At 40.8% G+C, this 13,338-nt stretch overlaps 1 protein-coding gene across 2 annotated transcripts in view; it reads right to left on the reverse strand.

The window, feature by feature from the left end:
- Window positions 1-960: 960 nt before the first annotated feature.
- Window positions 961-13,338, reverse strand: part of etv4 (ETS variant transcription factor 4) — a 41,024-nt gene continuing 28,646 nt past the window's right edge. For both annotated transcript variants that reach the window (XM_037755718.1, XM_037755719.1), the window contains 6 exons: window positions 12,277-12,737; window positions 7,699-7,767; window positions 6,299-6,346; window positions 4,697-4,872; window positions 2,278-2,379; window positions 961-1,476 (listed from right to left, as the gene is read on the reverse strand). In XM_037755718.1, coding sequence (XP_037611646.1) covers window positions 1,249-1,476; window positions 2,278-2,379; window positions 4,697-4,872; window positions 6,299-6,346; window positions 7,699-7,767; window positions 12,277-12,737 — 1,084 coding nt within the window. In that variant the 3' untranslated portion in view covers window positions 961-1,248. The remainder of the gene's footprint in view (window positions 1,477-2,277; window positions 2,380-4,696; window positions 4,873-6,298; window positions 6,347-7,698; window positions 7,768-12,276; window positions 12,738-13,338) is intronic.

Here is a 13,338-nt window from a genome sequence, read left to right on the forward strand (position 1 = left end):
ACATTCTATGACTTTTTTGTCACATTTCCATGACATGATATACTAAGATTTTTTTTATCTGTGACATTTTTATGACATACTATATTATGACTTTTTTAATTTATTTTTTTACTTTTTAAAACTTTTTTTATGACATACTATACTATGATTTTTTTTGTCACATTTTGTGACACGATATACTATGATTTTTTTTTATTGGTGACATTATTATGATTTTATTCATCATACTATATTGTGATTTTTTTTCAACATACAATATTATACTATGACTTTTTAAAAAAACTTTTTTATGCCATTCTATGACTTTTTTGTCACATTTTTGTGACGCGTTATACTATGACTTTTATTTATCTGTGACATTATTATGGCATACTATGCTATGAATGTTTTTGTGACATTTTTTATGACTTTTTCATCATACTATGCTATGAATTTTTTATCACATTTTTGTGAAACAATATATTAGGATTTCTTTTTATCCGTGACATTTTTATTCCATATTATACTATGACTTTTTGTGACATTTTTATGACTTTTTCCGCCATACTATACAATGATTTTTTGTCAACATACAGTACAATACAATTTTTTTATGACATACTGTACTATGACTATTTTACTTTTTTATGACATACTATGACTTATTTTACCACATTTTGTGAAATACTATAGTAATAGTAGTAATAATACATACTATGACTTTTTATGTGACATTTTTACGACTTCACTATGTCTTTTTTTTATCCCTTTTTTTTAAATCCATTTTCTGACGTACTATACTATGACTATTTTACTTTTTTATGACATACTATACTAGCCATTTTTATCCGTGACATTCTAATGGCATACTATACTACGACACGTTTGCTGATATTTGTAGGCATCAAAAAGGGGAAAGTTAAAGAATACCCACATGTGCCTCATAAGAAAAACCACAGGAAAGAATAGTCTGGACTTCAGTTTGGGTATTATTCTGGGTATTTATTAAGCAATCTCTTCAACCACAGTCATGTTTATGGATTGAATAGGCCTCAGATGTGAGAGGAATGCAGCTCTTAAAAACAAAAACAAAAAACAAATCCCTAATGAGATTAATTTAAAACAAAAACACCATAGCCTTATATACAAGTGGATGGGGTGGGCATGTGCAAGAGGTGCATGGGATTTCAGGGTGTGTATGATGATGGGTCGGTACAACAGGAAGATTTCTGAAGGTGGGGAGAGAGGAGGGAGGGTGGGGGGCTGGCTTTAGTACATGTAGCCTTTGGAGTAGGGCTGGGGGCCCATGTTTTGGGGGGCTTGTTCCGTGGCGTAGGGCACTCCCTCGTCCAGGTGGGACAGGGGCACCGTGTCCTCCTCGTTGACGTAGCGCTCGAACTCGGCCTTCAGGCTGGGCCGCTGATTGTCGGGGAAGGCCAGCGAGATGAGGGCCTCGGGCTCACACACAAACTTGTAAACATAGCGCTCCCCTGCCACCTGCAGAATGAGAGAGAGAGAGAACGGCTTGAGTCATGGAGGAATGTATGAAGAAGCACATTCAACTCCTCTTTTTTGTCCAGGTGCACAGATTTTTCCGTTGCCTTTATTTGAGTCTTAAAGGTGCAGGTGCTTATATACTATGGCATTTTTATGACATATTATACTATGACTTTTTTTGACTTTTTATGACAAATTATACTATGACTTTTTTTTTCTTTCTTTTTTTACTTTTTATGACATACTTTACTATGACCTTTTTTTTTTTTTTTTAACTTTTTATGACAAATTTGATTATGATTTTTTTTAACTATGACTTTTTTTTTTTTTTTACCCATTATGAGATACTTTACTATGATTTTTTTTTTTTACTTTTCATGACATACTATACTATGACTTTTTTGTTTTACTTTTTATGACATATACTATATTTTTTTTTACTATTTATGACATACTATACTATAACTTGAGGGATTATTGATCATTTTTATCAATTCTCGAGTGGTAAAAAATTGTTAAATTTAGCACCAAATCTGTGTAACAAATGGTATCAACCCAAAACTCTTATACACTTTTATAATTTATTTTAAATAACTAATTAATTAATTCATATTCATTTCTGATTTATGACTAGAACAACTTTACACGGCACTGAGCTGCATCTCAAATTAATCTTCAGGTTCCCAGCTTTCAGATGATGTACACCACTTTTATGTGACATCTACTGTTGACCTGCTATCTCCCCCCTAAAGACCTCCTGTACCCCCTAAAAAAAGGACAAAAACTGGGTGTGTTTTGTACCTTCTGCATGATTCCCTTCTCGTAGTAATAGCGCAGAGAGCGACTGAGCTTGTCGTAGTTCATGGCTGGACGGTTCTTCTGCATGCCCCACAGCCGGGCAACCTGAGGAGAGGGGAGAAGAAAAGGAAATGGTTGTGGTTACACGTCTGGCTCAGTTCAGCTTTGGTGAGGTTCATCTAAAGGCGAGCGGTTATTTGCTTTTGAAGGGTTTAAGAATATCGCCTTCCTCAAATGACACGTCAACACAGGACAATCCTTTGTGTCAGCGTTTTTATTCCTGAATTTCATATCCCCCCCAAAATCATAATTAGACCCAGTTGTGTGTATTTCCACGCTGTGACCACTAGGGGTCCTCGGTGTGCAACCCGACGTCCTCCCTGCTCTTTAACTCAACAGCGTCAACATGCCGAGACCAGGGCGAGTCCCCACATGTGGATTCACTTCCTTTTTATGTAACCCATTACCACTTGAATGCAACCAGAGTCCCACAGTGTTCTCAGTGAAATAAGAGTCATGGCAGGTTGTCAAAGGCAGAAATACACTCCCAACCCAAAACTGAACCTCTCAGCTGACGAGGGACCACTAACTCCAGATAGAAAATTAGTGCCTCGCAACCCCACACAGACAAAGAGGACGTAAATCAAAAGCATTGCACAACAGTGAATGTTGACAAACATGTGAGATAGTGGAAGAAGCCGAGGTGGGGGGGGAGCTCTGAGATTCATGACTCAGGAGGAGACAGGTCGTATCCCACAGTGGCCATCCAGCCCTGTTTGATCTCTGAGTGTGCTCTCAGCCCCTAATTGCTCTTGTAAAACTCTTACCCCATTCATTTTTAATGTACAGTAAAAAGATAATGGAAAACACAGTATAGACCTCTCCGTATTAGGACCCACCTAAATGGACGCTGTCTGATGCGTCCAATCAAATTGCAGACTTAAACATCGCAAAAACGTCTCGACTAAAGAAATGTGAGGAGGTGAGAGAGAACTGGGGGTGTTGGATGATTCTGTGCTTGTCCTTCATTTATCAATCCAGTGTTTCATGTGTTGAATAATGGATGGGGGGGACTAATGGAAGATGGATCACAGAATAGAGCGATGAGGAAAAGTGGTCAAATCTCACTTCTAATCGCTCTAATCTGGGTAGCGCCTTTAAACTAACATACATTCATTCCCAGAAAAACTCCTGTGCTGTCTTTATCAGATTCACATTGTGATCTCTATCAACACTTCTCCACTATCTGATGATAAGGCCATACAGTAACACAAACTAAAAATACTGCTGATGCATTTTAAAAGGTAATTCAGACATTTAAGGGTGATAATATTACTACAGTTTTAATAGAAAGAGGTTCTGGCCTAGAGAATCTAGAGATGTCCTTATACTGTTTGACAATACTGAGCAAAATAAGCATCATATTTTGGTATGGATTCACACCAAGCAGCCACCAAAACATGACCCAAATGAATAAAAGTCAAACCCGTTCGCATTCCCAGGGCGTCGAATACCGACGCTTTTTCACGGCCGTCGGCGTTCGATACTATGATACACAGTGGGCTTTCCATTAACTACAACGTAAGCCCATCCGCGGCAAAGGTAAACGCTCAGAGAAAGTGCGGCGGGAGTGTGGTGATGTAGTTTAAAGAGCGAAAAAGACACACAGGACAGGTGGGAGGGGAGGTGAATGGGTCCAACAAACACAAGGCTTTCATCCAGGAGACCGCTGTTCGTGTCCCGTGCGTTACGTTTCACTTTACAATCATCTGTTCGTTCATGTCCCATGTTCACAACGTTCAGTAATTTTAAGCTTTTTTTCCTAAACCTAACTAAGTAGTTTTGTTGCCTAAACCTAAACAAGTGTTTTTGTTTAATTCACAACATTAAGCACGTGTTTACTGCGACTGAAAAGTGACGCCGAGGGGTCGTTAAGCACGTGTTTAATGCAACGGAAAAAATGACGCCAAGGGGTCCGACAAAGCGTCAATATGTGACGAGTTGGGATGAGAACGTGTTGAAAATGCTGTACCATTATTGGCTACTAGATGCTTCCTACAAAAGAAACTGCACTGAAGTCAATTTGAAAAGTTCCAACTCTAAATTATTTTCAATACTTTGTGTTTAAAATACTGTCTGTCTCTATGAGTCAGACCTGTGATAGTCTGGCGACCTATCCAGGGTGTACCACGCCTTCGCCCAATGTCAGCTGGGATTGGCTCCAGCCCCCCCCCGACCCGGAATAGGATAAGCGGTTACAGATAATGGATGGATGTTTAAAATACTGTAAATAATTAAAAGAATCAATGAAATTCGGTAAGACTCCTGCCGTTTGGAAACACAATTTTCCCGTCAACGTTGTTTTTTTCTTCTTTCTTTTGAGACAACTTCTTGATTAAAATAAAGATAAGTTCAGACATACCTCTTCGGGTTCGATGAGTTTGAACTCCATGCCGCGGCCGGTCCAGGCGATGAAGTGGGAGTTGCCCGGGTCGTCCAGCAGGGCCACCAGGAACTGCCAGAGCTGCAAAGAGCCGCGGCGCTGGTAAGGTGTGCCCTCGCGAAAAACACCACCACCCCCTTCCTGCTTCACCTCACCTGGAACGAGGAGAGAAGATTCAGGAGGTCAGCGAGGTCATGATCACACACGTCAAGATTTGTATTACAAATGGACTGAATCTGACCAGCTTACGTTATGTTAGTTTACACCCAGCCAAGTTAATTTGATACACATTAAAGTGGTAGTAGGCAGAATATTTTTGGCATCATTGGGCAAAAATCCCATAATAACCTATCAGCATATTGTAATTCAAGTGTTCTGAGAGATAACCAGACTTCTGCACCTCCTCATGGCTCTGTTTTCAGGCTTTAAAAAATCATTTCATTGAGAGAGAGCATTCCTATTGGCTGTGCTCCGGTCATATTTGATCAGCGCTGCCTAGTTTGACCGTTTGGTCGGAGCTCGCGAGTGATTGACAGCCGGCTCTCATAGACATCAGCTGGACAGCAGACCTCAGATCAGCTCTGACTGCTTGTTTTCCTCCGGTCTGTGAAATCTTGCAGATGCCGTTAGGAGCACCGGAGGACACAGAGGCACATGATTTTTTTGCCGGTCACCTGTTTCATGCACTACTGTCACAGTATAGCGACCGTTTTATAAAAATAACTTTTTTTTAAATCATATTTGCTCCAATCTCGCCTACTTCAGCGTCAATGTACATCCGACTGTTCAGATTTATCATTAAATTAGGGTCTAATATGGTTCTTATATTACATGTAGAAACAAGGACATTTGGAGCAGCTAAACAGCTGGAGGAAGTCTCTGAGTTCTAGCGGGGCCAGTACATCATTAGGTCATCTAATCTTGATGTTTCATGTTTGCATACTGACGTAAACTGAATCAAATGCTTATTAACTACGGCTTATCAAATTGACCACTAAAAGGGCAGCAGTGCGTTTAGTTGAGATGGAAACAGGAACATTTTTATGGCACTGAGAGAAAAAACTGAAGGTAATAAAATGCATGTAGATGTTTAAAAGCAAGAAGAGAACATACTAAAGCTGGGTGAAGCAATATGAGGGTAAATGGACACTGATTAGCTCTTGGTTGTTTACCGGTTACTGGATATGTTGTACACAAGTGTGGCAACATGAGAAGCTCAGCTAAGTTACTGCTGTTGTCTCTCAGAGAAGTTGCACACTTCACTGGTTCAACCAGTGCTGACACCCTCGGGCTCTCCACTCAATCTCCTTTAGCGTCAATCACCAACAAACACCATGGGAAACGGCTCGTCTCTGTTCTCACCGTGACAAAGGGAGCCCGGCATCGTGTGTGCGGGGAAACCGAACCCACTAACTAAGCTTCTGAGAACACAAAGACCCATGTAGCTCTTACACAAGGATCCCTGACGTCGACATAAGATGATAGTCGGGCATATAGAGTTTCTGCTGTCACACCTCACCAAGTGGAGTGCAAATGAAATTCTGTGTGAGTGCGGGGGGATTATGGGTACAGCGGGCTCACCTTCGAACTTCTCTGGAACCACACGGGAGTCGTTTTCAAACAGATAGCCTGGGAGACAAAGGGAGGATTGTGTTAGAGTTTCAAGAGGCCTTGATCGGAGCACAACTAGGTTGTTCATTTGGGATCGGTGCCAATGAGCTTTGAATACCAACAAAATACAAAGATCCATTCACGCATGAATAACGTTAAACCAATAAGTGTGTACTCTACTTTAGAGTACACAATAGAGCAGTGACTCTCAAAGTGGGGTCCGGGGACCCCCAGGGGGCCGTGGCACTCTGTCAGGGGGTCCGTTAAATAATTTGCTATAAACCCGTTTTCTGTTAGTACACATGATGACGTCATTTGTGGCCGGAGCGTTAAGTGGAAGCAGAATGATAGAGTGGTACAGGAATGAGTCCTAAAACCCGGAAATGAGTTAGCATTTTAGTACTTCCTGTTCCCTCGTCTGGAAGTTAATGGGTTTTTAGTTAGATGCCTGAAATAAGGTCTGTGGTTAACACAAGCTGAAGAGATTTTAACGTTTTGTTCTACGACATAAAATACATTTTGAATCCTTTATGTGTCTTAAAAAAGGCGGTTGCTAACAAGTGGCTAAATGAGACTACTAAGTGTCATCACGCCGACTCGTCCTCCTTTACAGCCTCGTTGTGTATACTCACGCTCATGCGACCGTGGTGTAGTTTGTTTATAGTCTAAAGTTAGCTTTTTAATTCTGGCAATTGCATTAACGTTTCAAAAATCATAAAAGTGGTGTTCATTTGTGAAGATTATCTTGCCGAACAAAACCTGTATGTATCATAAACGTTTGTTTGCCACAGAGCTTATTTTCTGCAATAATCCAAAATCCAATGGAACAATCCCATTGGCTTTTTGTCGAGGGAACTTCCTGGTTGGCCTACAAAAATACATTCTGGAAACCTTTGAAAGAGACTTGGATCTTTGCTCCCATTTTCAGGGCCAGTGAACTTATTGTAACATCTTCTGAGTCGTTCTAAGTCTCTCATGTTGAATCTGAATGACCCAAAATGGTGCAACAAACAATGAGAGCGAAGGGAAAGATGGTTTTCCTTTTTTGCTGGAGTAATACTGTGCTTTTTCCAGGAGTTGTGTTTATTCAGGGATTCTTGAGGCAGGGGTGAGGCGAGAGCCTCTGCCAATGGAAACATAGACTCGCCGCTGGTTAGCCAATGGAAACACAGACACTCTACGCCGGTTAGCCAATGACCGCAGAGCTCTGACCAGCGAAGGCTCGACGTAGATAAAGCATTGGAGAGGAGATCGGATACATGCAATTAAAAATATTGACATCACTGTGATTATTTCTACTGAAAAACAACTATACTTTGGCAGAGGCCTCTGAAAGGAGGTGAAGGTTATCACAGTAAAAGTCGTATTACCTTCATTGCTGTGCTGGGGGTTTGGGTAGCCCTCACTGTGGTGGTACATTGAGGGACATCCAGGCACATCTGTAACACAAACACACATAGCTATAGGTCAAATCTTAGTTTATTTCATCAGTTTAACAGTGATTAACATAATAATAAGATAAGGAAAATGACACAACATTTATTCTGATTGGTCAAAAGTCTTGAAATCTGGTACGGACATACTTTTGGCAAGTAGCTAACAGTACAACTTAGATTTTTTTTTAGATCACATGATTTTTTAAACATTTGAAAAAATGCTAATATTGTGTTTGTTAAATGTTTTCCATATGAAATATTTTTACACGGCATATGTGTGCATATCTTTAATATTCAACTTCTTGTGAGTTCATAGATACCAAATACTTCATTGTGCTCCTTGTAGTTTCTGAGAAACAGACATTTTCTTATCATACTGTATCTAATATAATTCAGTTGCGGGCACAAATGGGTTAATTGATTAGTTGTCGTCTGTAATAAAAGGTCAGAAAATGATGAGCCAAAGCCCAAGATGACGTCCTCAAATGTCTTGTTTTGTCCACAACTCAAAGATATTCAGTTTACTGTCATAGAGGAGTAAAGAAACCAGAACATATTCACATTTAAGAAGCTGGAATCAGAGACTTTTGACTGTTGTTTTTCTTATAAAAGGACTCAAACCGATTATCAAAATAGTTGGCGATTCATTTCATAGTTGACGTGTTGAAGAATAAATCCCTTTAAGTGAATGAAAACCCGAACGTACTGCTTACTAAGGCCAATATGAGCTTGAGAAAGTGTGTGCATTATGTGGACATTTTGTGTGATCTCCCCGAGCATTGCAAGGACAAACGCTGCATTTATCATATCACTTCTCTTGTCTCGGCTGGTATTTTTAGGCCATGAGCAAGCACCTTCACCAGACCAGAAAAGTGGTACAGTATACAGTGTCTGCACTTTATCTGGGCACTATTGACTGACCCGAATATCTGCATTCACCGAAATAGATTTTTATATATCCTCATGAAGCCAAGCTCTCTGCAAGCTGGAACACATAATTACGTTATAATGAGTTATTATAATGAGAGAAGAGCTTTTGTTCTCCACATCCTGTGATTCACCTTTGTGTCTGTGTTTGTATCTTATACTGTGGTTGAATAAAAATAAAGGTGCGACACTAAATCTTTCTATGTGTTTTCGTGTCGTCTGTCAACTGCATGAACGAGACGAGCAAGAGCATAAAAAGCGAAGGTGCAGCTCTTTGCCTCTGGCTCTGGATGTGACTCACTCCCGGGGAATGCAGCTGCAGCACTGTGACTGTGATAAGATGCCACAGGGGAAAATCAAACCCTCCATTCTGGGGCAGCAGCACTCGATCATACTGTAAATAATATGTCTGCCAGCAACGGCAGGCTCCCACCAGGGAGCGATCGGTAGATTGGGTGTGAGAGCAGCGGGGTTAATTGTGTACTGAGTGGCATGACCATTTGGTGTCTTTTCATGCGACACAATAGCGGTGATTAAGCGATGGGACGCCAGTTTGTGTGTGAAACTAGTCTCATTCTCAGAGCTTGCTTTTAAAATGGCACTGTGGCATTTGGCTCTCATTGTTCACTTTGTACACATTAAAAGAAAACACTGGTGTTGTTGTCTTTACACGCTATTTACGTCAATCCTCTTCTTTTGTCTGCTCCACGACCATTTTCCCATTACACGTCCACGGCTGTACAGTTAGGGACAGGTTTTCTTTCAATTAAATGACCATAAAGGGCATTAATAAATCAGCAGCAAACAAAAAAAACAAGCATTAAAGTCTTTATTAACCATATTAATTAATTAACCATATTAATTCAAAAGCTCTTTAAAATATAAATTATCCAATTAACTGCTTGAAAGAAACATTTTTTTTTTTACTGTGTCTGCAAATTGGATTTACATTACTCTTAAGGTTTTCTGTTTATACTAATTTTTTTAATTGGACTTTTTAAAGACTACCTGGAATCCCACGACTAATCCACTAACAGTTAAATTGTCCTTTTTATACATGGTAAAGATTATCAGCCTATTTTATCTGTAGTTTTGGATTTATCCAATAATTTACATTACTGTCAGTGTGTACTTTATTTTGTATTATTTATTTTATTTTAATGGGTTTTTTTTTTAAATCTTCTTTTCTTTTTCTTTTTTTTTAAAAATTGAATTTTACTTTTTTTTTTTTCTTTATCCTTTTTGCATCAGCAACAGGTGAGGGTTGGGTGGGAGGGTGCTTTGGGGGAAAAACTCTCTCAATAAATTATTATGGAAAAATATAAAAAGTATGTTAAACCTATAAGGAAGGGTGAAATTTGTTGGCATTCTCCAGATGGATTAATTTGACATTATCTCCAGATAATTCAGGTTCCCGTACTATCATGAAAAGTGTGGCGTATTGTATAACTGTCTACAAACGAAAGATAAACTCTGATCTTTTACGTCTCTGCAGTTGGTCAAACTCATATCTGAAGGAAACTCCACCAAATTCTCCTCCTCCCAGCAGAGAAAACATCCTTTTGTACTTTCCCTTTCTTTCTCAAGGTCGTGCGATTCCTTGTCAGTGCTATCCGGTCTCCTTATCAAAGGTGCGAGTTTAAAAACATAAGAGAGAGAAAAGATTTAGGTCGTTTTTTATTATGCATAAAGTGTGCTGTGTAAAGTTTCAGCGCTGGAAGGCATGCTTTGTAGCCATCTAATGTGCATGAGGGACCTGTGGGAATCTCAACAGCAGCTCTAAGTCCTATAGAAGCTTTAATGCAGGTGAATGAGGACACGATGTATGGTGGGTGTTAGATTTCTCTCCTTGTTGTTTTAAATTCAAGCTGGTTTCTGTGCTCTCCAGTGGTACAGCTTGTTGTTAAAGCGCCTGCGCTGGCTGGCTACCCCACCCTGTACCCCCCCACCTCTACCACTCCTTCCCCTCACCCTCTCCCTAAGCCCAGCCAGTGAAAGGTTCGGGTTACTGCGGCCACGCTCATTTTTCCATTATGAGTTCATCTGCCTGCAGAAAAAGGAAGCCGCTGGTGCAACCTGAGACCCCGGAGCACTCCACCAGGGACTCTAGTCTTTCCAGTGCCCTCCATTTTCTCAATGAAATTCCTCTACCTCTCTCTCTCACAGAGAGCGGTGGTGGTGGTGGTGGTGGTGGTGGGGGGAGGAAGGGAAGGAGGTAAGGAAGGAGGGAGGAGTGTAGCCGCAGCAGAAAAAAAAAGAAAATACTTTTTTTTTCTCTCCTGTTCTTTGCAAAGTGTCAGAGAGTTGAAAGGAGGAGTTTGGAGGCAGGGAGGGAGTCTAGATACAGTGAAGAAGTTTGTTTGCCTTTTGGACATTTTGTTCTTGAGTTGGCTTTGCACACAGGGGAGGGTTGGTCTTTAAAGGGACTATTGTGAGGCCGATTGTAAAGCCAAATAATAATCCTTATAAATAACCAACCGTTGTCAAGATTATAGTTTCAGTTCACAGGTACACACTGTACTCGCCACGCTCGCTTAAATTTGATTTTATGTACACACATGAGATTAAACTGATTTGTCCATATTTCTCTGTCTCTCTACAATACAATCCAAAACACACAAATTACCATGACTTTACTTTCTGTAGTATTAAACCTTCAGTAACCTTGAAAGTTTATTGAATATTCCCTCCATAGTGCTGAAATAATTAGTTGATAAATCGATTAATTTTTTAGCTAATTTAATAAACAAAAACTGCAAAAACGTTTGCTGGTTCTATCCCATAAAATGTGAGAATTTGCTGCTTTTCTCTGTTTGAAATCATTGTTTATATATGTATTTGGGTTTTGGACTGTTGTTTGGACAAAACAAGCAATTAAAGCTTCAACCGGTCGCCTTCATAGACTCAATCATTAATCAATTCATTAGAAAAATGATTGTAACTCCTCATTGGCATATTTCACCCACTTGATGTGAATTAAAACTCATTGAAAAGCCTGTATCATCATCTTTAGGCTACATCCACACTAATACATAATAGACCTTTCCTAGCATCAACACTACTCCGGCGTTTTCGAGACCCTAAAACGGAGACGTTTCAATACGCTGCTGACCCCGTTTTAGTTTTAAAGCTCCAGGGTTGTGTTTTAGTCTGGACGGACAGACCTTTGAAAACGATGACGCAGACACGTCCTCTTCTTGATTGGGTCTTCGATTCGTCACCATCACGTGAACGTCTTCTGTTGTGTTTTCCCCCGCCTTGAACGCCTTATACTCGTGTGTTACTCTCAGAAACAGCTCCACCTTGTCGTCGCTCCAAGCAAAGACATCTCTGGTCTTGCTTTTTGCCATTGCGGTACTTCTTTCGTAGTATTTTCTGCAAAGGAAACCAACCGACCGTGCTTCCTGTTTACAACGGCACGCGCATGCCCAGTGTACGTGAGTGGTCACGGGATATGCGTTTTCAGGCGTGGTAGTATGGACGGAGATTCATTCTGAAACGCTCGTCTGGACGGGGATCGTTTTTGTATCAGTGTGGATGTAGCCTTAAACATACTGTAGTGACATTAGTATTAGTATCACTCACCAGGTTCGTAGGTGTAGTCTGTGGGCTCCTGCTTTACCATCATGTGGGCTGGTGGGAACCTGTGTTGGTGCGGGTGTGAGTGTGGATGTGGGTGGGGGTGGGGGTGAGGATGAGGGTGGGGATGAGGTCCGTGCCCGTGTCCGTGTCCCGGTCCGCTCCCGTGCCCAGGCCCCGCCATGTGAGCCGCCCGCTCATACAACGGGTCTAGGTATTCTTGCTTAAAGCTCTGCTGCAGGTAGGGCATGCAGGGGTCGGAGTGCTGCCGATGATAACCACCTCCACCACCTCCACCTCCACCGCCGCCACCTCCCCCTCCTGGAACTCCACCTCCGCCTCCACCAGCTCCACCGGCTCCACTGCTGCCATGTCCCGCTGGGGCAGATGGCATGCGCTGAAAGGCCTGACCTGGTGGTGGGAACTGGGGGCACATGGGGTCTCCTGAAGGGCCCTGATACCTGGAGCTGACAAATGAGATACAGCAACAGTTTTAACAGCTGCAAATGCAGCTTTTTACGTTAAAAAACTTTACAATATTTTATAGTAGGGCTGTCTAATGGAATTAAAAATATTGAGTCGTCATTAATTGTATGATTGTCCATAGTTAATCGTGATTAATCGCAAATTAATCACACATTTTTTATCTGTTCAAAATGTACCTTAAAGGGAGATTTGTCAAGTATTTAATACTCTTATCAACATGGGAGTGGGCAAATATGCTGCTTTATGCAAATGTATGTATATATTTATTATTGGAAATCAATTAACAACACAAAACAATGACAAATATTGTCCAGAAACCCTCACAGGTACTGCATTTAGCATAAAACAATATGCTCAAATCATAACATGGTAAACTGCAGCCCATCAGTCAACAACAGCTGTCAGTGTGTTAGTGTGCTGACATGTGATTATCATAAAGTGGGCATGTCTGTAAAGGGGAGACTTTCATTTCACCCATTTTCATTCACATATCTTGAGGTCAGAGGTCAAGGGACCCCTTTGAAAAAGGCCATGACAGCTTTTCCTCGCCAAAATGTAGCGTAAATTTGGAGCGTTATTTAG

The sequence above is a fragment of the Sebastes umbrosus genome, chromosome 20, assembly GCF_015220745.1.
Source record: "Sebastes umbrosus isolate fSebUmb1 chromosome 20, fSebUmb1.pri, whole genome shotgun sequence".
NCBI lineage: Eukaryota > Metazoa > Chordata > Actinopteri > Perciformes > Sebastidae > Sebastes > Sebastes umbrosus.